Source organism: Taeniopygia guttata, chromosome 33 (assembly GCF_048771995.1).
Source record: "Taeniopygia guttata chromosome 33, bTaeGut7.mat, whole genome shotgun sequence".
Taxonomy (NCBI): Eukaryota; Metazoa; Chordata; class Aves; order Passeriformes; family Estrildidae; genus Taeniopygia; species Taeniopygia guttata.
In genome coordinates, this window is record NC_133058.1 from 560,355 (window position 1) to 586,756 (window position 26,402).

Below are 26,402 nucleotides of genomic sequence, written 5' to 3' on the forward strand. Positions count from 1 at the left end.
CCCAACAAACAACCCCAAAACCCCCCCAAAAAAAACAATCCGGGGGGTTTCCCTCCCCCCTCCAGAGAAAACCCAAATTTTCCTTTTTTCTCCTCATTTTCCCTCCATTTTTGGTCATTTTTTTGTCCCAAGAAAGCCCCAAAACGCCCCAAAATCCGCGGGAGGGGGCGGGGCTACATTCGGGGTTTTGGCCCCCCAAAAAAGCGAATTTTTGGGGCGTTTTCCCCCTTTTGTTTTTCACAGTTTTCTGGAATTTTGGGGCGAATTCCGGGGATTTTGGGGCTCCGTGAGGTATCTGCGGCTGCGGGGGGGGAGGGGCGCTCAGGCACTGCGGGGGGAGGGGCCGGGGGGGTTTTTGGTCTTTTCCGGGGCATTTTCCCTTTTTTTGCTTCTTTTTTTTTTTGCTGGTTTTTTTCTCCTTTTTTACCTTTTTTAGATTTTTTTTTATAGTCCTTTTTTTTCCCGTAACTTTTCCAAGGTTTTTTTCCCGATTTTTCCTCCTTTTTTCCTTCTTTTTTCCATTTTTTCCTCTCTTTTTTCCTCTTTTCCCTCCTTTTTCTCTTCCTCTCCCACTTTTTCTTCATTTTTTCCACATTTTTTTCTTCTTTTCCATTTTTCCTGACTTTCCTTTTCCCTTTTCCGCTTTTTTTCTGTTTTTCCTCTTCCTTTTCCCTTTTCCTTCATTTTTTCCGTTTCTCGCCTCATTTTCTCCTCCGAACTCCGTTTTTTTCCTCCTTTTTTTCTCTTTTCCATCATTTTTTCCTTTTTCTTCCCATTTCCTTTTTTTTTTATTTCACTTTTTCCCCTCATTTCTCTTTTTCCTTCTTCATTTCCTCCTCTTCCATTTTTCCTCTTTTTTTTTGCTTTTTCCTCGGCTTTTCCCCCATTTTTTCCTTCATTTTTTCCCTTTTTCCTCCGTTTTTTCATCCGTTTTTCCCCTTTTTCTTCACTGTTCCATTTTTCTTCCATTTTTCCTTTTCCATCCATTTTCCCCTCATTTTTTCCATTTTTGTTCAACTTTCTCCACTTTCCCTCCATTTCCCCCTTTTTTTCCTCCATTTTTCCCTTCCCCCCCATTTTTCCCTCAAATTTTCCATTTCCCCCTCAATTTTTTCCATTTTTCTCCATTTTTCCCATTTCCCTCCCTTTTCCCCCATTTCCCTCCCCCCCAGCCGCGCCCCTCCCCCAAAAGGGACAATAAATAACGGGGGGGGGGGGAGGGGGAGGGGCGTGGCCGGGTGGGGGAGGGGCTTCCCCTCCCCCCACCCCCAAAATTCCCGAAATTTCCCCAAACCCCCCGAAATCGCCCCAAAATCCCCGCGCGAGGTCAGACGTTGCGAACTTTGGGCTGAGCTGGGGTGGGGGAGGGGAGGGGGAGATTGGGGTAAAATTGGCCCTTTTTGGGTCTCCTTTTACCCCAAAAACAAACCCGGGGTGGGGGAGGGGAGGGGTGCGCGCCTCGCCCCTCCCCCTCCCCCGTCCGAGCGTTAATTAAATTAAATTAAATTAAATTAATGAGGGTGGGGGCGGGGCGGTTTTTGGTCTGTAGCTCGTGCTGGGGGCGGGTGGGGGAGGGGCGGCCCCTCCCCCCCCCCCCCCCCCCTCAGTCCCCTCCCCCCAGGCGGGGGTGGGGGAGGGGCGGGGGGGGGGAGGGGCCGTCGCTGTCGCTGCAGGAGGAGCAGGAGGGGGAGGGGGAGGGGAGGGGTGGGGGAGGGGCGGCCCCCAGCAGGGGGAAGAGGGCGGGGCCGGCCCCTCCCCCACCCCCGCCGGCCCCTCCCCCGCCCCCTCCCGCCCCTCCCCCCCCCCAGCAGCAGCGGGGGCGACCCCCCCTCAATTCCCGGGGGGGGCCGGGGGGGCCCCGCGGCGGAGAGGGCTGCGGAGAGAGGGGGAGGGGCGTCAGGGACCCCTCCCCAAAATCACCCCGACCCCCCCCCAAATTCACCCCGACCCCCCCCAAATTCACCCCGACCCCCAAATCCCCTCAGGGCTGCGGAGAGAGGGGGAGGGGCGTCAGGGACCCCCCCAAAATACACCCGGACCCCCAAATCCCACCCGGACCCCCCCCAAAATCCCACAGGGCTGCGGAGAGAGGGGGAGGGGCGTCAGGGACCCCCCCAAAATACACCCGGACCCCCAAATCCCACCCGGACCCCCCCCAAAATCCCACAGGGCTGCGGAGAGAGGGGGAGGGGCGTCAGGGACCCCCAAAATTAACCCGGACCCCTTCCAAATTCACCCCTCCCCAAATCCCACAGGGCTGCGGAGAGAGGGGGAGGGGCGTCAGGGACCCCCAAAAATTCACCCGGACCCCCCCCAAATTCACCCGGACCCCCCCCCAAATTCACCCGGACCCCCCCCCAAATCCCCACAGGCACCTGTCAATCACTCATATCAATCACCCCTGTCAACCACCCCAGCTGTCAATCAATCAATCTCATCTGTCAATCACCCCAGCTGTCAATCAATCACTCCCAACTGTCAATCATCAATCACCCCAGCTGTCAATCACCCCCGGCTGTCAATCAATCACCGAGGCCACACCCACCTTGGATGGCGGCCAATGGGGCGGGGCCCAACAGCCCCCCGAGCACCGCCCCCCTGCGGGGAAAGGGGCGGGGTCACAGGGGTCACGGGGTCACAGCGGTCACAGGGGTCATGGGGTCACAGGGGCGGAGTCAGAGGGGTCATGGGGGTCACAGGGGTGGGGTCACGGGGTCACGGGGTCATGGGGTCAGAGGGGTCATGGGGTCACCAGGGGTCAGAGGGGTCAGGGGGGTCAGTGGGGTCAGGGGGGTCACGGGGTCACGGGGGTCACAGGGGTCACAGGGGTCAGAGGGGTCGGGGGGGCGGGGTCACAGGGGTCACAGGGGCAGGGTCAGTGGGGTCATGGGGGTCACGGGGTCAGCGGGGTCATGGGGGTCACGGGGGTCATGTCAGTGGGGTCTCAGGGGTCACAGGGGCGGGGTCAGTGGGGTCATGGGGGTCACAGAGGTGGGGTCAGCAGGGTCATGGTGGGGTCAGCGGGGTCATGGGGGTCACAGGGTCATGAGGGCAGGGTCAGCGGGGTCATGGGGGTGGGTCAGCGGGGTCAGCCAGGTCACACGGGGTCACAGAGGTGGGGTAAGTGGGGTCACGGGGGTCATGGGGGTCACAGGCACAGGGTCAGCGGGGTCATGCAGGGTCACAGGGGTGGGGTCAGTGGGGTCACGGAGGTCATAGGGGTCACAGGACGGGGTCACAGGGGTCACAGGGGGAGGGGCAGCAGGGTCACGGGGGGTCAGTGGGGTCACGTGGGGGTCAGTGAGGTCAGCAGGGTCATGCAGGGGTCACACGGGGTCACAGGGGCGGGGTCAGTGGGGTCAGCAGGGTCATGCAGGGTCACAGTGGCGGGGTCACCGCACCCCTCCCCCACCCCCGCCCCTCCCCCCAAACTCACCCGAGGGGGGAGGGGGCGGAGCCGGGGGGCGGCGGGGGGGAGGGGCGGGCGGCCGAGCTCAGTGACGTCACTGGGGGGGAGGGGAGAGCGGTCAGACCCCTAAAATAACTCCGGTTTGGGGAAAATCCGCACAATTCCCGTCAAATTCACAAAACTCCCCTTAAAATTCCCCAAATCCCCACAAAATTTCGGTAAAATTCCTCAAATTCCCAAAACTCCCTCTAATATTCCTCAAATTCCCAAAACTCCCTTTAAAATGCCCAAAAATCCCCGCAAAATTCACAAATTTCAGTAAAATTCCCCAAAATCACCTCAAAATTCCCTTTAAAATTCCACAAAATTCCCGAATTCCGGTAAAATTGCCCAAAATCAACTTGACATTCAAAAAATTCCAGTAAAATTCCCAAAGTCCCATTTAAAACACCCAAATTTCCCCCTTAAAATATGCAAAATCCCATTAAAATTCCCCAAAATCCCATTAAAATTCCCCAAAATCCCGTTAAAATTCCCCAAAATCCCGTTAAAATTCCCCAAAATCCCCCTCAGCCACCCCAACCCCCCCCAGGGGGTTCCCAAATTTCCCCTTTTTCCCCTCCCCCCCCGTTTTTGGGGATATTTTGGGGTTTTTGGGGACCCACCTGTGGTGCTGAGGCTGCCGGGGGGGGGGAGGCCGAGGGCGGGGCCGGGCGGGGTCACCTGGGGACGTTTTTTGGGGACATTTCGGGACTTTTGGGGATTTTTGACCGACCCCAAGCAATGAGCAATCCCAAAACCCACAAAAACCCATAAAAACCCCCCCAAAAAACCCCATAACTCCCCAAAAACCCACAAAACCCCCATAAAAAACCCCAAATCCCCCAAACCCAAAAACCACTCCCAAAAAAACCATTAAAACCTCAACAACCCCCCAAAAAAACCCATAAAATGTCCCCAAAACCCCCAAAATCCAAAAACTACCCCAAGCCCCAAAAAACCCCCAAAACCCCACAAAAAAACCCCAAAAAACCCCCCAAACCTCATCAAAGCCTCAAAACATGCAAAATACCCCAAACCCTATCAAATCCATAAAAAGCCCCCAAAACCCCCCAAAAAATCCCAAAACCTCCAAACCCCAAAACCCCCAAAATCCCCAAATCCCAAAAACCCCAAAAACCACACAAAAACCCCCTCAAAAACCTCAAAACCCCAAAAATTCGCCAAATCCCCCAAAACCCCAAATCCCCCCATTCAAAACCCCCGGTAAAAACCCCCAAAATAAACCCAAAAAACCCAACAAAGCCCCCCCGAAAAAAAACCACCCCAAAACCCCAAAATCCCCAAATCCCCAAATCCCAAATCCCAAACCCCCCAAAAACCCCAAATCCCTCCCAAAAAACCCCAAAACCCCCCATTCAAAACCCTCAGTAAAACCCCCAAAATAAACCCCAAAAACCCAAAAAACCCGACAAAATCCCCCAAAAAATCCACCCCAAAACCCCCAAATCCCCAAAATCCCAAACCCCAAACCCCAAACCCCCCAAAAACCCCAAATCCCTCCCAAAAACCCCAAATCCCCCCCAAATCCCCCCAAAATCCGCCTCCCTCACCCCGTGGGCTCCGAGCGCTCCGGCCTTGGCGGCGCCGCCGGGCGGATTTGGGGTGAAATTCGGGGGGTTTGGGGCCGGATTTGGGGTGAAATTCGGGGGATTTGGGGCCGGGTTGGGGTTTGGGGTGAAATTTGGGGGGTTGGGGTTTGGGTTTGGGTTGCGGGGGGGGCTGAGGCCGAAGTTTGGGGCGAATCCCGGCGGATTTGGGGTCCCGGCGGGGTTGATGCGTTTCTCCTTCTGGCGGCGGTTGCAGAACCAGACGCGGATCACCTCCTTCTCCATGTGCAGCTGCTCCGCCATGCCCAGGATCTCCTCCGACGTCGGCTTCTGGTTCTGGGGAGAAATCCCAGGGATTCGGGAAAAACGGTGAAAAAATGGGCAAAAACGGTGAAAAAATGGGCAAAAATGGGCAAAAAATGGGGAAAAACGGGCAAAAAATGGGGAAATTATAAGGGAAATTCCAGGGGGAAAGTCCCACAGGATCTCCTCCGACGTCGGCTTCTGGTTCTGGGGCGAAATCCCAGAGATTTGGGAAAAACGGTGAAAAAATGGGAAAAAACGGTGAAAAAATGGGCAAAAATGGGCAAAAAAATGGGCAAAAACGGGCAAAAAATGGGGAAATTATAAGGGAAATGAGAGAGGGAAAGTCCCGCAGGATCTCCTCCGACGTCGGCTTCTGGTTCTGGGGAGAAATCCGAGGGATTTGGGAAAAACGGTGAAAAAATGGGAAAAACGGTGAAAAAATGAGAAAAAACGGTGAAAAAATGGGCAGAAACGGTGAAAAAATGGGCAAAAACGGGCAAAAAATGGGAAAAAACGGTGAAAAAATGGGCAAAAACGGGGCAATTATAGGGGAAATTCCAGGGGGAAAGTCCCACAGGATCTCCTCCGACGTCGGCTTCTGGTTCTGGGGCGAAATCCCAGAGATTCGGGAAAAATGGGAAAATGGGGAAAAATGGGGGAAAAATGGGAAAAATGGGAAAATTATCGGGGAAAAATGGGAAAAATTGGAAAAATTGGGGGAGAAGGGAAAAAATTGGGGGAAAATCGGGGGAAAAGTTGGGTTGGGGCTGGTTTGGGTGGGGATTTTGGTGTTTTTTCGAGGATTTGGGGGGTTTTTCGGGGGGTTTTGTACATTTTTGGATAACTGACGATATTTTGGGTTGAATTTGGGATATTTTGGGTCATTTCTCACCGCCAGGAAGGATTTCTCCAGCGCGAAGCGCACGTTGGTCTCGATGCTGGTTTGGGGCTGGTTTGGGTGGGGATTGTGGGGTTTTTTTGGGGATTTTTGTATATTTTAGGATATTTTGGGATATTTTAGGATACATTAGGATATTTTGGGTTTAATTTGGGATATTTTGGGCCATTTTGGGCCGTTTCTCACCGCCAGGAAGGATTTCTCCAGCGTGAAGCGCACGTTGGTCTCGATGCTGGTTTGGGGCTGGTTTGGGTGGGGATTTGGGGGTTTTTTCGGGGATTTTTGTATATTTTAGGATATTTTGGGATGTTTTTGGGATAATTTAGGATACATTAGGATATTTTGGGTTTAATTCAGGATATTTTGGGTCATTTCTCACCGCCAGGAAGGATTTCTCCAGCGCGAAGCGCACGTTGGTCTCGATGCTGGTCCGTTTCTTGCGGCGCCGCCCCGGGAGCCCCTCGAAGCCGCCCAGGCTGGGGGGGCCCAGGGAGGGGGGGCTGGGCAGGGCCGAGTCCAGCGACATCGACTCTGGGGGATTGATCACTTATTGATCAGTTATTGATCAGTTATTGATCAGTTATTGATTGTATTGATCCTATTGATCCCATTGATCTCATGGATCCCATGGGCACCGACATCGCCTCTGGGGGGGCTGGGCAGGGCCGAGTCCAGCGACATCGACTCTGGGGGGATCGATCAGTTATTGATCAGTTATTGATCAGTTATTGATTGTATTGATCCCATTGATCTCATGGGTCCCATGGGTACTGACATCGCCCCTGGGGGGGGTGGGCAGGGCCGAGTCCAGCGACATCGACTCTGGGGGCATTGATCACTTATTGATCACTTATTGATCAGTTATTGATTGTATTGATCCTATTGATCCCATTGATCTCATGGATCCCATGGGCACCGACATCACCTCTGGGGGGGCTGGGCAGGGCCGAGTCCAGCGACAACGACTCTGGGGGATATTTATCCCTTATTGATCAGTTATTGATCCCCTATTGATTGTATTGATCCTATTGATTGTATTGATCCTATTGATCCCATGGATCCTGTATTGATCCCATTGATTCCATAGATCCTATCGATCCTATAAACCTGATCCCATGGATCCCATAGAACTGATCCCATAGGGGGCCTAGATTTATCGATCTCTAGGTGATTTATCAATCTATAGGTAATCAATAGGATCAATAACCGATCAATAACCGATCAATAATCAATAACCCACCTGCGTCCCACAGCCAGGTCTCCAGCAGCGGTTTCAGCTGGCACAGGGGGTTTGGGTGGGATCTATTGATCTCTAGGGGATTTATCAATACCCGATCAATAACCGATCAATAACCGATCAATAATCAATACCCACCTGCGTCCCGCAGCCAGGTCTCCAGCAGCGGTTTCAGCTTGCACAGGGGGGGTTGGGTGGGATCTATGGGGGATCTATTGATCTCTAGGGGATTTATCAATAACCAATCAATAATCAATAACCGATCAATAATCAATAACCACCTGCGTCCCGCAGCCAGGTCTCCAGCAGCGGTTTCAGCTTGCACATGTTTTTGAAGCTGAGGTTCAGCGCCTCGAAGCGCGAGATCGTCGTTTGGCTGAAGTCGTTGCCGTAGAGTTTCCCCATGGCCAGGCCCACGTCGCCCTAAAAACCCCAAATTCACCCCAAAAATATCCCAAAAATATCCCCAAATTATCCTAAAATTACACTGAAATAATACCCCAAATAGCCCAAAAATAATCCTCAAAACCCCAGTAAAAATCACAAAATCATCCCCAAAAAACCCCAAAACGATCCCACAGAGTTTCCCCATGGCCAGGCCCACGTCGCCCTAAAAACCCCAAATTCACCCCAAAATTATCCCCAAAATTCCCCAAAATTCCCCAAACCCCAAAACCCCAAAAACCCCCAAAACAGCCTGAAAAATACCCCAGAAAATAAAGAAAAAGTTGCAAAAAAAAAATCAATATATAACCCAAAAAACCCCAATAAAAACCCCCCAAACCCCCCAGAAAAATTCTGAAAAAATCCCAAAAAATCCCCAAACCCCAGAAACCCCAAAAACCCCCCAAAATCCCCAAACCCACCTGCGTGAAGCCCAGTTTGATGCGTCGCTGTTTGAAGGCGCGGGCGAAGCGCTCGGGAACCCCAAACCCCGATGGAACCCAAAATAACCCAAACACCCCAAAACCCCCAAAAACACCCCAAAACCCCCAAAATGCCCCAAAACCCCCCAAAATCCCCAAACCCACCTGCGTGAAGCCCAGTTTGATCCGCCTCTGTTTGAAGGCGCGGGCGAAGCGCTCGAGCTCCTCCAGGTCACTCGGCGGCTCCTCGGGGGGACCCGGGGGGGGCTCGGGGCCCTTCGGGGGCGGCCCCGGGGACTCGGGGACCCCCGGCCGGGGCTGGGGGGGACAATTAATTAGTGAGAAATGCCCAAATTAACAACAAAAAATCACAAAAAAACAACCAGAAATGGAAAGAATTTAAAAATACCCCAAAATAGCAAAGAAAAAGAGATGAAACCGAAAGAAAACCCCCCAAAACACCCCAAAACCACCCCAAAACCCACCAAAAAACACCCCAAGAAACACCCCAAAAAACACCCCAAAAAACACCCCAAAAATAGCTAAAAAAAGGAAATAAAACCGAAAGAAAACACCCAAAAAACACCCCAAAAACACCCCCAAAACACCCCAAAAAACACCTCAAAAGCACCCCAAAAAACATCCCAAAAATACCCCAAAAAACATCCCAAAAACACCCCAAAAAACACCCAAAAAACACCCCCAAAAAAACCCAAAAACACCCCAAAAACCATCCCAAAAACACCCCAAAAACACCCCAAAATCACCCCAAAAAACACCCCAAAAACACCCCCAAAAAAAGGAAAGAAAAGATAAAAACAGCCACCAGAAAACCCCAAAAATCAAAAGAAACCCCACAAAAAACAAAACAAAAAAAAACCCCAAAAAAACCACCAAACAAACAAAAGCCAAATGACCCCAAAAAATCCTCAAAAAAACCAACCCCAAAAATACCCAAAACAAACAAAAAAAAGCCACAAAAATCCCAATAAAACCCCAAAAAACCTGCGGAGGGGGGGTTGGGGCTGTTTGGGGGTTTTGGGGGTTTTTTGGGTTTTTTTCAGGGTTTTTGTGGGTTTTAGGGTTTTTTTGGGGGTTTTTTGGTTTTTTGTGGTTTTTGGGGTTTTTTTTGGGGTTTTTGGGGTCTCACCTGTGTGTGCAGCCCCCCGCGGGGAGGATTGGGGCTGTTTTTGGGAGGTTTTGAGGCTGTTCTGGGGTTTTTTTGGGGGAGGATTTTGTGGTTTTTTGGTTTTTGTGGTTTTTGGGGTTTGGGGGTTTGGGTTTTTTGTGGTTTTTGGGTTTTTTTTCAGGGTTTTTGGGGGTTTTGGGGTCTCACCTGTGCGTGCAGCCCCCGCAGGGGGGGTTGGGTGGGGTCGTTTTGGGTGGGTTTTTTTGGGTTTTGGGTTTTTTTTGGGATTTTTTGGTTTTTTTGTGGTTTTTTTGTGGTTTTGGGGTTTTTTTTTTGGGGGGTTTTGGGGTTTTTTGGGATTTTTGGGGTCTCACCTGTGCGTGCAGCCCCCCGCGGGGGGGGTTGGGCAGGAGCCCCCCCGGGCTGTGCTGAGGTAGCTGAAAGAGGTTGGGGGGGGGCAGCAGCCCTGGGGGGCACGGGGGGGTCAGGGGGGTCCCAGACCCCAAAAGGAGCCCCCAGACCCCAAAGGGAACCCCCAGACCCCAAAGGGAACCCCCGGACCCCAAAGGGAACCCCCGGACCCCAAAGGGAACCCCCAGACCCCAAATGAGCCCCCAGACCCCAAAGGAACCCCCAGACCCCAAAGGAACCCCCAGACCCCAAATGAGCCCCCAGACCCCAAATGAACCCCCAGACCCCAAAGGAACCCCCAGACCCCAAATGAGCCCCCAGACCCCAAAGGGAACCCCCAGACCCCAAATGAACCCCCAGACCCCAAATAAACCCCCAGACCCCAAATAAGGAACCCCCAGACCCGAAATGAACCCCCTGACCCCAAATGAGCCCCCAGACCCCAAATGAGCCCCCAGACCCTAAAGGGAACCCCCAGACCCCAAAGGGAACCCCCAGACCCCAAAGGGAACCCCCAGACCCCAAATGGAGCCCCCAGACCCCAAATGGAGCCCCCAGACCCCAAAGGAGCCCACAGACCCCAAAAGGAGCCCCCAGACCCCAAATAAACCCCCAGACCCCAAAGGGAACCCCCAGACCCCTCTGGGACCCCAAATACTCCAAATCCTCCCTGATCCCAAATCCCAAACCCCAAATCCCCAAATCCCCAAATCCCAAACCCCATAAATAATCCCATAAACAATCCCAAACCCCACAAATAACCCCAAACCCCATAAATAACCCCATAAATGACCCCAAACCCCATAAATGACCCCATAAATGATGCAATGGATGCACTGGGGCTCACCAGGGCCCTGCTGGGCCGGGGGTTGCAGCAGGAACTGCGCCGGGGGCTGCAGGGGGGGCTGAACCCCAAACCCCAAACCCCAAACCCCAAACCCCATAAATAACTCCATAAATCCCATAAACCCCATAAATAACCCCAAACCCCATAAATTAAATCCCATAAATCCTCACCGGGGCCCTGCTGGGCCGGGGGTTGCAGCAGGAACTGCGCCGGCGGCTGCAGGGGGGGCCCGAACCCCAAACCCCAAACCCCAAACCCCATAAATGACCCCATAAATCCCATAAATGACCCCAAACCCCATAAATTAAATCCCACAAAGTCTCACCGGGGCCCTGCTGGGCCGGGGGTTGCAGCAGGAACTGCGCCGGCGGCTGCAGGGGGGGGCCGGGCACCAACACCAACTGCTGCAGCTGCAGCAGCTGCTGCACCTCCTGCCGCACCGGCGGTGCACGGACCGACGGACGGACGGACGGATGGACGGATGGACAGCGGGATGGACACCGGGATGGATGGACATTGGGATGGACACCGGGATGCACAGATGGACACCGGGATGGACACCAGGATGGATGGACGGACACCGGGATGGACAGATGGACACCGGGATGCACAGATGGACACCGGCATGGACATTGGGATGGATGGATGGACACCGGGACGGACGGATGGACAGATGGACACGGGGATGGACACCGGGACGGACACAGGAACGGACAGAGGGACAGAGGGACAGGGGGACAGGGAGACACACGAACATGGGGACGGACGGACGGACACACGGACAAGGGGATGGACAGATGGACATGGGACAGACGGACAGACGGACACAGGGATGGACAGACGGACGCAGGATGGACAGACAGGCACACAGACACACGGATGAACACGGAGATGGACAGACGGACACGGGGACAGACGGACACAGGGATACAGGGGGACACGGACACGGGAACAGACAGATGGACACACGGACAGACGGACACAGGGATGGACAGACGGACACAGACAGAGGGACAGACGGACGCGGGACGGACAGACGGACATGGGGATGGACAGATGGACATGGGGACAGACAGACGGACACACGGATGGACAGACAGACGCAGGATGGACAGACGGACACAGGGACAGGGACACAGGGACGGACAGATGGACATGGGACGGACAGACAGAGACGGGGATGGACAGACGGACACAGGACAGACAGACAGATGGACACGGGGGGGGGAGGGGACAGAGGTGGGGGCGTCACGTGAGCTCCGAAAAGGGAGAACTGGGGGGGGGGAGGGGAACCGGGGGAGAATTTGGGGGGAATTTGGGGGATTTTGGGGTTATTTCGGGGGGAATTCAAGGTGGTTTTGGGGGATTTGGGGTTCATTCAGGAGTGATTTCGGGGTGATTCTGGGGTGAATTTGGGGTGAAATTCAGGATTATTCCAGGGCGATTGTGGTTTGATTTTGGGGTGAATTCAGGGTGATTTGGGGCTGATTTTGGGATGATTTGGGGCTGATTTGGGGCTGATTTGGGGCCGATTTCGGGGTGATTTGGGGCTAATTTTGGGGTGAATTTGGGCCGATTTCGGGGTGATTTGGGGCTGATTTGGGGCCGATTTTGGGGTGATTTGGGGCTGATTCGGGGCTGATTTGGGGCTGATTTTGGGGTGAATTCAGGCTGATTTGGGGCTGATTTGGGGCTGATTTTGGGGTGATTTGGGGCCGATTTCGGGGTGATTTGGGGCTGATTTGGGGCCGATTTCAGGGTGAATTCGGGGTGAATTCAGGGTGAATTTGGGCTGATTTGGGGCTGATTTTGGGGTGATTTCGGGGCTGATTTGGGGCTGATTTGGGGCCGATTTCGGGCTGATTTTGGGCCGATTTGGGGCCAATTTGGGGCTGATTTTGGGGTGAATTCAGGCTGATTTCCATCCCCCCCCCCCGTACCTGGGGCGAGAGCTGGATGGGGCCGGGCAGCGGCAGCGGGGGGGGCCCGGGGGGGGTCCCGGGGGTCCCCGTGGGGGTCCCCGAGGGGGTCCCGGGGGGGCCCTGCGGGAGCTGCGCCGCCGCCGCCGCCGCCGCCAGAAGCTGCGCCTGAGCCACCAAGTGCTGCGGGGCCAGAAGCTGCGCCGCCAGCTGGGGGGGGAGAGGGGGACAGAGGGACAGGGACAGACAGGGACAGAGGGACAGGGACAGAGGGACAGCAGGACAGAGGGACAGAGGGACGGAGGGACGGACAGAGGGACAGGGATGGACAGAGGGACAGGGATGGACAGGGATGGAGGGACGGACGGACGGACAGACAGACAGAGGGATGGACGGACAGGGACGGGGACAGAGGGACAGACAGAGGGACGGAGGGACAGAGGGACAGAGGGACGGACAGAGGGACGGAGGGATGGAGGGACAGGGACAGAGGGACAGAGGGACAGACGGAGGGATGGAGGGACAGGGATGGACGGACAGGGACGGACAGGGACGGACAGGGATGGACAGAGGGACAGACAGGGACGGAGGGACAGGGACGGGGACAGAGGGACGGACAGACAGGGACATGGGACGGACAGAGGGACAGAGGGACGGGGATGGACGGGGACGGACGGACAGAGGGACAGAGGGACAGGGACACGGGACGGACGGACAGGGACAGACAGGGACGGACAGACGGACGGATGGACAGGGACGGAGGGACAGAGGGACAGGGACAGAGGGATGGAGAGGGACAGACAGGGACAGAGGGGACAGAGGGACGGACAGATGGATGGACGGACAGACAGACAGGGACATGGGACAGACAGACAGACGGACAGACAGGGACAGAGGGACAAAGGGACAGATGGACGGACAGCGGGACAGAGGGGACAGATAGACAGAGACAGACAGACAGACAGGGACACGGGACGGACAGATGGATGGAGAGAGGGACAGGGATGGACAGGGACAGACAGGGAAAGAGGGACAGATGGACAGACAGGGACAGACAAGGGACATTGGGGACAGCGGGGGGATTTGGGGACACAGGGGGATTGGGGGGATTGGGGGGAGATTGGGGATGTGGGGACATTGGGGACAGTCAGGGGTCACATTGGGGACAGTGGGGTGACATTTGGGGACATTGGGGAATATTGGGGGGATTGGAGGGATTGGGGACATTGGGGACAATGGGGACATTGAGGGGTCAGCGACAGCGGGGACAGGATTGGGGACATTGGGAAAAAATGGGAGGAAAAGGGGAAAAAACGGGATTGGGGACATGGGGACGTTGGGGACATTGGGGACAGTGATGCGGTGACAGTGACAGTGACGGTGACACGGTGACAGGGACAGGACAAAGGTCACGGGGTCACACGGAGGGGGCGGGGCAGCGGTCAGCACCAGCCCCAAGCCCCTCCCCCACAGCAGCGAAGCCCCGCCCCCGACCCCCAATGTCCCCAAATGTCCCCAAATGTCCCCAAATGTCCCCAAATGTCCCCAAGGTCACTCACCCCCGCCAGCTGGGACCCCGCCAGCAGCAGCTGCGCCTGCGGGGGCGGCGCCGGGGGCGGCTCTGTGCCCGTCACCTGCGAGTTTGGGGCGAATTCCGGGGATTTTGGGCAAATCCCAGAGGGACGGGGGGAAACTCGGGGAAATTCGGGGAAAATTGGGGGAAATTCGGGGGAAAATCTGGGAAATTCGGGGGAAATTCGGGGGAAATTCTGGGGAAAATCTGGGAAATTTGGGGAAAATCTGGGGAAAGCCTGGGAAATTCCAGCAAATTCCAGGAAAATCACAGAGAAAATCCAGGAAATCCCAGGGAAATCCCAGGGAAATATGGGAATTTTGAGGAAATTCTGGGCAAATTCTGGGCAAATTTGGGAGATTTGGGGAAATTCTGGGAAATCTTAGGAAAATCTGGACAAATTCGGGGAAAATCACAGGGAAATTCTGGGCAAATTCAGGGAAATGCCAGGAAAATTTGGGGAATTCTGGGGAAATCCAGGAAAATTCGGGAAATTCAGGGAAAATTCGGGGAAAATTCCAGGGAAATTTGGGAAATTCTGGGCAAATTCAGGGAAATCCCAGGAAAATTGGGAAATTCTGGGGAAAGATGGGAAAATTCGGGAAATTGGGAAAAATTCTGGGCAAATTTGGAGAAATTCGGGGCAAATTCAGGGATTTGGGGGGGAGATTCGAGAGGATTTGGGGGAAATTTGGGGGGATTTAGGGAGATTTGGGGAGTCTGAAGGGATTTGGTGAATTTGGGGCAGATTTTGGGGTGTTTTGGGTGGATTTTGGGGTGCTTTGGGTGGATTTTGGGGTGTTTGGGGTGGATTTTGGGGTGTTTTGGGTGGATTTTGGGTGAATTTTGGCAGATTTTAGGGTATTTTGGGTGGATTTTGGGGTGTTTGGGGCAGATTCTGGGGTGGTTTGGGCCGATTTTGGGGTGAATTTTGGGGACCCCCCCCCCCCATTTCCTGTTTTGCCGCCGCCGCCCCCGGCCGGGATTTCCCCCCCGCCCCTCCCCCACCCCGGGCACCAAAACAGGAACCGGGCGGGGGAGGGGCGGGGCTGGGGCGGGATTGGGGGGAAATTTGGGGATTTGGGGCAGATTTGGGGGATTCGGGGCAGATTTGGGGGGATTTGGGGCAGATTTGGGGCAGATTTGGGGGAAAATTTGGGGGATTTGGGGCCAAATTTGCGGCAAAATTTGGGGAATTTGGGGTAAAAATTGGGACAGAATTTGGGGCGGACTTTGGGAATTTGGGGAATGATTTTCTGGGGGATTTGGGGAGGATTTTTGGGGGAATTTGAGGAGGATTTGGGGAAGGTTTTAAAGGGATTTTGGGGAGGATTTTTGGGGAGGATTTTTGGGGTATTTTGGGGAGATTTTTGGGGTATTTTGGGGAGGATTTTTGGGGTATTTTGGGGAGGATTTTGGGGAGGATTTTGGGGTATTTTGGGGAGGATTTTGGAGGATTTTGGGGAGGATTTTTGGGATATTTTGGGGAGGGTTTTTGGGGTATTTTGGGGAGGATTTTTGGGGTCTCTCTCTTACCTTGGCGCCGGGGCCGGGGGGGGCGGGGCCGAAGGGGGGGGGTTTGTTCTGCTGGGCCTGGGGGGGGGAGGAGCCAAATTTGGGGGGACCCCCAGATTTGGGGGGGGGGGGGTGAAACCCCCCAAAAAAAACCCCAAACCCCCCCAAAAAACCCCAAATCCCCAAATCTCACCTGGTGGTTCGTGTCGGGTCCATTGGTTTCTGTGTCTGGGGGGGGAGGGGACACTCAGGGGGGTCCCCAAATCCCCTCGAGGGCCCCCAAAAATGTCCCCAAAATGTCCCAAAATGTCCCAAAACGTCCCCAAAAGTCCCTACCCGGGCGCTCCCCCGGCAGCTCCTTCTCCAGCTCCAGGGGTTTAGACATCCTCAGTTCTGGGGGAAAAAATCAAATCAGCCCAAAATCACCCAAAAATCAGCCTGAAATCGCTTCGTGCCCAAAACCCCCCCGGACCACCCCAAAATCAGCAGAAATCACCTCGAAATGGCCCAAAACCAAGCCAAAATGACCCAAAATTGTCCAAAACCACCCCAGAATCGCCCCAAATTGTCCAAAATCGCCCCAAAATCACCCTGAAATCACCTGATCCCCAACGTCCCCCAAGATCACCCCAAAACCAGCAGAAATCACCCCAAAATGACCCAAAATCAGCCCAAAATCACCTCGGGATGACCCCAAAATCAGCCCAAAAGTCCCACTGAAATCGCTTCATCAGGGCCACCCCAAAATCGGCGGAAATCACCTCAAAATGACCCCAAACCAGCCAAATTCAGCCCAAATTCACCCAGAATTAAAGAAATCACCCCAAATCACCTTAAACCACCCCAAAATTGACCAAAATCACCCCAAAATCACTTTAAATTATTCCAAACCGCTCCAAATCACCCCAAAGTCACCCAAAATCAGCCAAAATCACCCGAAATTACGGCAAAGCACCCGAAAAGCCCAAATTCCCCCAAACTCACCCCAAAATCACCTTCGATTCACCCAAAACCGCCCCAAAATTCACCCAAATCCTCCCCAAACCGCCCCACGAGCCCCCCCAAAATCCCAAATCCCCCAAAATTGACACAAATCGCCCCAAAACTGCCCCACGAGCCCCCCAAAATCCCAAATCCCCCAAAATTGACACAAATCGCCCCAAAATTCACCCAAATCGCCCCAAACCGCCCCACGAGCCCCCCAAAATCCCAAATTCCCCAGATTTCCCCCGAAATTCCCCAAATTCTCCCGAATTTCCCCCATTACCTGGCGGGGGGGGGTCTCGCCCCTGCGGGGAGGATTTTTGGGGGGATTTCGGGGGTTTTTGGGGCTCCGAGCGGCTCCAGGCGGCCCCGGCGCGGGTGGGGGAGGGGAGCCCCGGGGGTGTCGCCCCCTCCCCTCCCCTCCCCTCCCCCCCCCTCATTTGCATGAGGCTGAGTCACCCCGGGGGGGGGGAGGGGAGAATTTGGGGGGGAACCCCCTCCCCCCCCCCACTTTCACTTCTGCTTTCGCCCATTTTGGGTTTTTTTGCCCCAAAAAAAGAGAAAATCCGCGGCTCAAAAGGAGCCAATGACCCAAAATGCCCCAAATTCGGTCGGTGGGCCCCCCCCAGAGACCCCCAAATCCCCCTAGAGACCCCCAAAATTCCCCAAAAGCCACCAAAATTCCCCAAAATTCTCCAAAATCCACCAAGATCTCCCAAAATCCACCAAAGTTCAGTGAAATCCACCCAAAATCCACCAAATTCCCCCAAAATCCACCCAAAATCCACCAAGATCCTCCCAAATTCTCCAAAATCCACCCAAACTTCTCCAAAATCCACCCAAAATTCAGCAAAATCCACACAAAATCCACCAAATCCCCCTAAAATCCTCCAAGATTCAGCAAAATCCACCCCAAATTCAGCAAAATCCACCCCAAATTCTCCGGGATTCCCAAAAATTCCCCCAAATCCACCAAAGTTCAGCAAAATCCACCCAAAATACACCAAAATTCACCCAAAATCCACCCAAAATCCCCCCAGACCCCCCCTCTACCTGAGGGCCGCACGTTGGGGTTCACCATGGTGGGTCCGGGGGGTTTGGGGGGATTTGGGGGAAATTCGGGGGATTTTGGGGCAATTGAGGGGGAATTTTGGGGTTTTTTTAAGGGAATTTTGGGGGGGGTTTTGGGGGGAAATCGGGGGGATTTTGGGAAAATTTTGGGGGATTTTGGGGGGGATTTTGGGGGGAATTTTCGGGGGGATTTTAAGGGAATTTTGGGGGAAATTGGGGGGATTTTGGGGGGAATTTTGAGGGAATTTTGGGGGATTTTGGGGGGGATTTTGGGGGGGATTTTAAGGGAATGTGGGGGGGGATTTTGGGGGGATTTTGGAGGGGATTTTAAGGGAATTTTGGGGGGATTTTAAGGGAATTTTGGGGGGGGGATTTGGGGGGGTTTTAAGGGGATTTTTGGGGGGTATTTTAAGGGAATTTTGGGGGGATTTGGGGATTTTGGGTTCGGGGCCGGCCCGGCCGCTCCAGGAAGCTCCAGAGGAAGCGGCGGCGGTGCCGGAACCGCGGGGGGGACGCGGTCACATGGAGCAGCACCCCAAAAACTGCCTAAAATACCCCAAAAACTGCCAAAACAGCCCAAAAACTGCCCAAAAACTGCCAAAGCACCCCAAAAACTGCCAAAAATACCCCAAAAACTGCCAAAAACAGCCCAAAAACTGCCAAAACTCCCCCAAAACACCCCAAAAACTCCCAAAGGACCCCAAAAACACCCCAAAACAGCCCAAAAACTGCCAAAACAGCCCAAAAACTGCCAAAGCACCCCAAAAACTGCCAAAACCAGCCCAAAAACTGCCAAAACCAGCCCAAAAACTCCCTAAAACAGCCCAAAAACTGCCAAAAACAGCCGGAAAACTGCCAAAAAATCCCAAAAAACTCCCAAAAAACAGCCCAAAAACTCTCAAACATCCCCAAAGCGTCCCCAAAATGTCACCAAAATGTCCCCAAAGTCTCCCCACACATCCCCAGGTGTCCCTAAAGTGTCCCCAGGTGTCCCCAGGTGTCCCCAAAGTGTCCCTAAAGTGTCCCCAAATGTCCCAGGGATGTCCCCAAACGTCCCCAGCTGTCCCCAACTGTCCCTAAAGTGTCCCCAGATGTCCCAGGGATGTCCCCAAACACCCCCAGGTGTCCCCAAATGTCCCCAAAATGTCCCAAGATGTCCCCAAACGTTCCCAGGTGCCCCTAAAGTGTCCCCAAATGTGCCCAAATGTCCCCCAGGTGTCCCCAGGTGTGTCCCCAAAGTGTCCCTAAAGTGTCCCCAAAATGTCCCCAGGTGTCCCAGGGATGCCCCCAAACGTCCCCAGATGTCCCCAAAGTGTCCCCAGGTGTCCCCAGGTGTCCGCAAACGTCCCCAAAGTGCCCCCAAAATGTCCCCAAATGTCCCCAAATGTCCCCAAACACCCCCAGGTGTCCCCAGGTGTGTCCCCGGTACCTCTCCGGCCGCCCTCGGACGCTGCCTCGGCTCCGGGCCGGGACCTGCCGGACACGGGGGGGGTTGGGGGGTCTGGGGGGATTTGGGGGGCTCAGCCCCTCCCCCACCCCCCCAAGGCCCCCCAGGGTGGGGAGGGGCAGGACCCCAAAAACGGGGGGAGGGGCTGGGGGGGGTTGGGGGTCCCATGGGGGGTCCCGAGGTGGTTTTGGGGGTCCCGGGGCTGTTTTGGGGGTCCCGGGGCAGTTTTGGGGGTCCCGGGGGGGTCCTGGGGCAGTTTTGGGGGTCCCGGGGCAGTTTTGGGGTCCCGGGGCAGTTTTGGGGGTCCCGGGGCAGTTTTGGGGGTCTCGGGGCAGTTTTGGGGGTCCCGGGGGGGTCCCGGGGCAGTTTTGGGGGTCCCGGGGCTGTTTTGGGGGTCCCGGGGCGGTTTTGGGGGTCCCGGGGCGGTTTTGGGGGTCCCGGGGCTGTTTTGGGGGTCCCGGGGGGGTCCCGGGGGGGTCTCGGGGCTGTTTTGGGGGTCCCGGGGCAGTTTTGGGGGTCCCGGGGGGGTCCCGGGGGGGTCCCGGGGCAGTTTTGGGGGTCCCGGGGCAGTTTTGGGGGTCCCGGGGGGGTCCCGGGGCAGTTTTGGGGGTCCCGGGGCGGTTTTGGGGGTCCCGGGGCGGTTTTGGGGGTCCCGGGGCAGTTTTGGGGGTCCCGGGGGGGTCCCGGGGCAGTTTTGGGGGTCCCGGTGCAGTTTTGGGGGTCCCGGGGCAGTTTTGGGGGTCCCGGGGGGGTCTCGGGGTCCCCTCGGGCCGCGCGGGCGCCGCCGGGCGGGGATCGATCGATGGGGGAGGCCCCGATCGATGGGGGAGGCCCCGATCGATCGGCGGGGCGGGAGATCGATCGGCGGGGGGGGGGAGGGGCGGGAGATCGATACCGCTGATGGGGGAGGGGCGGGGGGAGGGGATTGGGGGGGTTTTGGGGGGATTTGGGAGGGGTTTGAGGGGGATTTTGGGGCGACTTGAGGAAAATTGGGGGATTTGGGGGGTTTTGGGGGGTCTGGGGGGGATTTGGGGAGATTTGGGGGGATTTGGGGGAGATTTTGGGGGGATTTGGGGGGCTCAGGGGGGATTTGGGGAGATTTGGGGGTTTTGGGGGAGATTTTGGGGGTTTTGGGGGAGATTTGGGGGGATTTGGGAAGATTTTGGGGGATTCAAGGGGGGTTTGGGGATTTTGGGGGGATCTGGGGGGTCCTGGGGCCGTTTTGGGGGTCTGGAGGAATTTGGGGAGGTCTGAGGGGTCTTGGGGGGGTCTGGGTGGATTTGGGGGGGGGTTGGAGGATTTGGGGGGGATTTGGGGGATTTGGGGGGGATTTGGAGGATTTGGAGGGTCCGGGGAGGATTTTGGGGTCTGGGGGATTTTTGGGGGGGTCCCGGGGGTCTCTGGGGGTCCCCCCCCCTTTCCCAGCCCCCCTCCCCCCCCGCGAGGCGCTGGCGGCGCCGGGATCGATGGAGCCGCGGCGGGAAACCCCAAAAATCGATGAAAATCCCCCAAAAAATCGATGAGAATCCCCCAAAAAAATCGATGAGAAATCCCCCAAAAAAATCGATGCGAATCCCCCAAAAAAATCGATGCGAATCCCCCAAAAATCGATCCCCTCCCCCTCCCCCCTCCCCCCCCGACCCCGCGCGACCCTCGGGAATCCCCCCGGGATTTGGGGCGGGGGAGGGGAACCCCAAATCCGGGAGGATTCACCCCAAAAACGGCGCCGGGAGGGGGGGGCTCCCCTAAACCCCCCCAAAATCCCCCGAATTTCCAAAAATCCCCCCAAAACCCCCTAAAATCCCCCCAAAATTGCCCGAAATCCACCCAAAATCACCCAAATCCTCCCCAAAATCCCAAATTCCCCCAAATTCACCCCAAATCCCTCCCGGGATTCAACGAATCGCCCCAAACCCACAAAAATCCCCCCAAAATTTCACCTCAAAAATGGGGGAAAAAAATCCCCCCCCCAAAAATAAAAATTTGGGGTAAAACGGGAAAATTCTCCCTCCCCCTAAAAATAAAATTTATTTTAAAAAAAGGGCGAAAACCCAAAAAAATCCCCCCAAAAATCCCCCCCCAAATTCCCGCTGCCCCTCCCCCCCAAAAAACCCCCTCGCGACCCCCCAAAATCGGCGGATCTCCCCCAAAATGGCCCAAAATCGCCCCAAAATCGCCCCAAATCGCCCCAAAATCCCGCCCGGCCCCTCCCCCACCCCGGGCCCCCCCAAATCCGCCCCCCCCCCCCAAAATCCGCCGCACAAAGAACGGGGGGTGGGGGAGGGGTGGGGGAGGGGTGGGGGAGGGGAGGGGGGGAGGGGGGGAGGGTGATTTGGGGGGATTTTGGGGGATTTTGGGGGCGCCCCCCCGCCCCTCCCCCACCCCCAGCAGGGACAAAGGGGGGGTGGGGGGGGAGATTTTGGGGGGGCTCGGAGCGAGGCGGGGGTGGGGGAGGGGCGGGGTGGGGGAGGGGAGGGAGGCCCGGCGCGGCCCCTCCCCCCCGGCCAATCAATATGCAAATTTATGCAAAGTTTGCAAAGCGGACGGGCTTTTTTTTTTTTTTTTTTTTTTTTTTTTTTTTCTCTCTGTCGGCGGGTGGGGGAGGGGAGGGGAGGGGAGGGGGGGAGGGGGGTGGGGGAGGGGAGGGGGGGTGGGGGAGGGGACGCGCGGCTTCACCCACCTCCGCCTCCATCGGCGGCGCGCGGAGACTCCTCCATGAGGGGGGGGGAGGGGAGGGGAGGGGGGGAGGGGTGGGGGAGGGGAGGGGGAGGGGTGGGGGAGGGGAGGGATCGATACCGGGGGGGGGGGGGAGGGGGGGGAGGGGAAAATATTACAAATAAATGGGGGGAAAATGGGAATAAAGTGAAATAAATGATGGGGAATAAAAAGGGGGGGAGGGGCAGTGGGGGAGGGGAGGGGGAGGGGGGAGGGGGGAGGGGCCCCCCCAACAGCGCCGCCCCTCCCCCACCCCTCAAACCCCTCCCCACCCCCCCCCAGGCCGCGGTTGCCATGGGAACGGGGATGCGCCGGGGTGGGGGAGGGGCGGGGTGGGGGAGGGGCGGGGTGGGGGAGGGGCGGGGGGGCACCTGCGGCTGCGGCCGCCCCTCCCCCCCCGCGGATCTTCCCCCCAAAATTGGGGATTTTTGGGGGGAATTTTGGGGGGGATTTGGGGATTTTGGGATTTATTTGGGGATTTTTTTGGGGGGAGATTTGGGGATTTTTGGGGGGGATTTTTGGGCATTTTTTGAGGGATTTTGGGATTTGGGATTGGGGATTTATTTGGGGATTTGGGGAATTTGGGGATTTTGGGATTTGGGGATTTATTTGGGGATTTTTTTCCCGCCCTCATCCCAGTTAATAACAGGCGGGAAAATCCCAAATTTTGGGGGCGGGGGGAGGGAAAGGCCCCAAAATGGGGTTGGGAATGGGGGGGGGAGGGGCCCTATAGATCCCCAATAAATGATCAATAAATCCCCAATAAACCCCCCATTGATCCCCAATAAATCATCAATAGATCCCCAATAAATCCCCAATAAATCCCCCATTTATCCCCAATAAATGATCAATAAATCCCCAATAAATCAACCATTTATCCCCAATAAATCATCAATAAATCCCCCTTAAATCCCCATTGATCCCCTATAGAATAAATCCCCCATTGATCCCCTATAAATCCCCCAATAAATCCCCCATTGATCCCCTTTAGATCCCCAATAGATCCCAAATAAATCCCCAATAAATCCCCCATTGATCCCCTTTAGATCCCCCATTGATCCCAAATAAATCCTCAATAAATCCCCCATTTATCCCCAATAAATGATCAATAAATCCCCAATAAATCAACCATTTATCCCCAATAAATCATCAATAAATCCCCCTTAAATCCCCCATTGATCCCCTATAGATCCCCCATTAATCCCCAATAAATCCCCCATTGATCCCCTATAGATCCCCCATTGATCCCAAATAAATCCCCCATTGATCCCCTTTAGATCCCCAATAGATCCCCTATAAATCCCCCAATAAATCCCCCAATAAATCCCCCATTGATCCCCAAAAAATCCCCCAATAAATCCCCCATTGATCCCCTTTAGATCCCCAATAAATCCCCCATTAATCCCCAATAAATCCTCAATAAATCCCCCATTGATCCCCTATAAATCCCCCATTGATCCCAAATAAATCCCCCATTGATCCCCAATAAATCCCCAATAGATCCCCCATTAATCATTTACCCTACAGATTTCCATTTACCCCATAGATTTTCACTTTCCCCATGGATTTTCACTTTTATCCTATAGATTTTCATCGATGCTATGGATTTTTCACTTTTTTCCCTATGGATTTTCATTTTTTTTACAAATTTTCACTTTTCCCCTATGGATCTTCATTTATTTCACAGATTTTCACTTTTTTTCCCTATGGATCTTCATTTATTTCACAGATTTTCCCTTTTTTCCCTATGGATCTTCATTTATTTAACAGATTTTCCCTTTTTCCCTATATATTTTAATTTATTTTATGTATTTCCCACGTCTCCCATGGATTTTTCACTTCCCCCGAGGATTTCCAGTAATTGAGGTATGGATTTTTCACTTATCCTATGGATTTTCACTTTTAACATATGGATTTTTCATTTATCCTATGGATTCTCACTTATCCTATGGATTTTTCACTTACCCCACCCCTGTGCTGCCCTCGGACCCCACAGAGCCCAAATTCCCCCCAAAATTTCCCGTTTTCCCCCCAAATTCCCAATTTCCCCCCAAAATTCCCAATTTCCCCCCAAATTCCTCATTTAACCCAAATAAATTCCCATTTTCCCCCAAAATTCCCAATTTTTCTCCCAAATTTCCCCAGTTTTACTCCCAAATTCCCCATTTCCCTCTAAATATCCGAACTAGATTTTAATTCTAATTAATTTTAATTAAATGTAATTAATTTTAATTCATTTTGAAGCGTTTTAATCCTCATTTAACCCTTTCAAATCCGGGTATTTTAATCCCCTTATGAGAAATTTTAATTAATTGAATTTTACATTTAATAATTTTCAATCTTTTCATTAATTTAATTTTAATTCTTGTAATTCTTTTCCATTCTTTAACTATTTCCAAATCAATTCCATCACTTTTATTTCCTTCAAACCTCATTAAAACTCAATTAAAACCCAAATTTAATAGAAATTTAATTCCATTTAATCCAAAATTGGCGATTTAAACCCTTTAATTTCCCTTCCAAATTCTTTCTAAATTCCCTTTTTTCCCCCAAAATCTGCCCCAATATGTTTTCTATAAATTTATTTTTAATTTTTTTTTACCAAATCCTCTCAATTTCCCCCCCAAGAAAACCCTCAGGATTTTTTATTTCTCCTTTTTCCAAATATTTTATTTTTTATTTTCCAAAAAATTCCAAATTTGGGGGAAAAAACCAAAAAACCCCAACCCAGGCCTCGCCCCTCTGTACAAGCCCCGCCCATCAGCCTCATTTACATATTTAGCCCCGCCCACCCTTTAGGCACTTTGGGGTTCCCTTAGCCCCGCCCCTCCCGTGACGTCACCGCCCAAGCCCAGCCCGCATATTTTAACAGCTCATTTACATATTTACAGCCCCGCCCCTTTGGGGGAGGGGTCACCGGCGGGAACGGGGGTGGGGGAGGGGCGGAATTTTGGGGGGGGGTCCCGGGGGCGGCCCTGAGAAACGGGGACCCCCGGGGGGGGGAGGGGTCCCTCCTTTTTGGGGTCCTCTTCTCATTTTTGGGGTTTTCTCCCCAGTTTGGGGGTCCTCTTCTCATTTTTGGGGTCCCTTCCCCAGTTTTTTTTTTGGTTTTTTTACCAATTTTTGGGGTGGAGGTGTTTTCCCCATTTTTGGGGTTTTCTCCTCATTTTTGTGTCTTTTTGGCCCATTTTTGGGGTCTCTTCCCCAATTTTTGGGGTTTTTTCCCCCATTTTTGGGGTTTTCTCCCTTTTTTGGCATCCTCCATCTTTTTTTGGGGTTCCCCCTCATCTTTTTGGGGTTCTCTCCTCATTCTTGAGGGTTTCTCCCCATTTTTGGGGCCCTTTCCTCATTTTCAGGGTCCTCTCCCCCATTTTTGGGGTCCCTTCCTCATTTTTGGGGTCCTTCCTCACTTTTTGGGGTCATCTCCCAATTTTTGGGGTCCCCTTCTCATTTTTGGGGTTTTCTTTTTACGACCCCACCCTTTTTTTCAGAGTCTCCCATTTTTGGGGTTCCCCCACCCCGTGTTCCAGACCCCCTTCTCAGGACCCCCTTTTCTTTTAGGAACCCCCTTTTTTGGCACCCCAATTTTTTTGGGATCCCCTTTTCCAGGCCCCGTTTTTTTTGGGATCCCCTTTTCTTAGTGACCCCCATTTCCACACCCCATTTTTTCAGGAACCCCCTCCTTTCAACGCCCCCACTTCCTCACTGACCCCCCTTTTTTGAGACCCCTTTCTTTTTTTGGGGACCCCCTTTCTTTTAGAATTCTCCTTCTTTTTGGGACCCCAATCTTTTTAGAACCAACCCCCATCTTTTTAGAACCCCCTTTTTTTTAGGAGCCCCCATTCTTTTAGAATTCTCCTTCTCTGAGGACCCCCCCTTCTTTCTGGAACCCCATTTTTTGGGACCCCCTTTTTTTTAGGAACCCCCATTCTTTTAGAATTCTCCTTCTTTTAGGACCCCCCCCGTTCTTTCTGGGACCCCATTTTTTGGGACCCCATTTTTTGGGACCCCCTTTTTTTTAGGAACCCCCTTTCTTTTAGAATTCTCTTTCTTTTAGGACCCCCCCTTCTCTTTGGGACCCCATTTTTTGGGACCCCCTTTTTTTTAGGAACCCCCTTTCTCTTAAAATTCTCCTTCTCTGAGGACCCCCCGTTCTTTCTGGGACCCCATTTTCTGGGACCCCATTTTTTGGGACCCCATTTTTTGGGACCCCCTATTTTTTAGAAACCCCCTTTCTTTTAGAATTCTCTTTCTTTTAGGAACCCCTTCTTTCTGGGACCCTATTTTTTGGGGACCCCATATTCTGGGACCCCATTTTCTGGGACCCCCTTTTTTTAGGAACCCCCTTTCTTTTAGATTTCTCCTTCTTTTAGGACCCCCCCCATCTTTTTGGGACCCCCTTTCTTTTAGAAACCCCCTTTCTTTTAGAATTCTCTTTCTCTGAGGACACCCCCATTCTTTCTGG

The 26,402-nt window shown here is 54.0% G+C and overlaps 3 protein-coding genes across 3 annotated transcripts in view; 1 reads left to right on the forward strand and 2 right to left on the reverse strand.

Annotated features, from left to right (window-relative positions):
* RPS19 (ribosomal protein S19) overlaps positions 1 to 26,402 on the forward strand; it is a 110,226-nt gene that overhangs the window by 33,902 nt on the left and 49,922 nt on the right. The window lies entirely within an intron of this gene.
* On the reverse strand, positions 1,604 to 15,157 carry LOC121468582 (POU domain, class 2, transcription factor 2). Its single transcript, XM_072920697.1, has 13 exons — positions 15,145 to 15,157; positions 14,192 to 14,325; positions 11,039 to 11,144; positions 9,830 to 9,921; positions 8,492 to 8,644; positions 7,742 to 7,883; positions 6,603 to 6,754; positions 5,023 to 5,355; positions 4,075 to 4,132; positions 3,437 to 3,506; positions 2,546 to 2,598; positions 1,762 to 1,873; positions 1,604 to 1,667 (listed from the first exon to the last, which is right to left on the reverse strand). Exons 1-13 carry the CDS (start codon positions 15,155 to 15,157, stop codon positions 1,604 to 1,606), a joined length of 1,482 nt encoding a protein of 493 aa, XP_072776798.1.
* Positions 15,383 to 21,951, reverse strand: LOC121468580 (POU domain, class 2, transcription factor 2-like). The gene is made up of 5 exons (XM_072920790.1): positions 21,903 to 21,951; positions 19,205 to 19,248; positions 16,057 to 16,113; positions 15,914 to 15,948; positions 15,383 to 15,798 (listed from the first exon to the last, which is right to left on the reverse strand). The coding sequence occupies exons 3-5, from the start codon at positions 16,103 to 16,105 to the stop codon at positions 15,517 to 15,519; spliced, it is 366 nt and encodes a 121-aa protein (XP_072776891.1). The 5' UTR covers positions 16,106 to 16,113; positions 19,205 to 19,248; positions 21,903 to 21,951; the 3' UTR covers positions 15,383 to 15,516.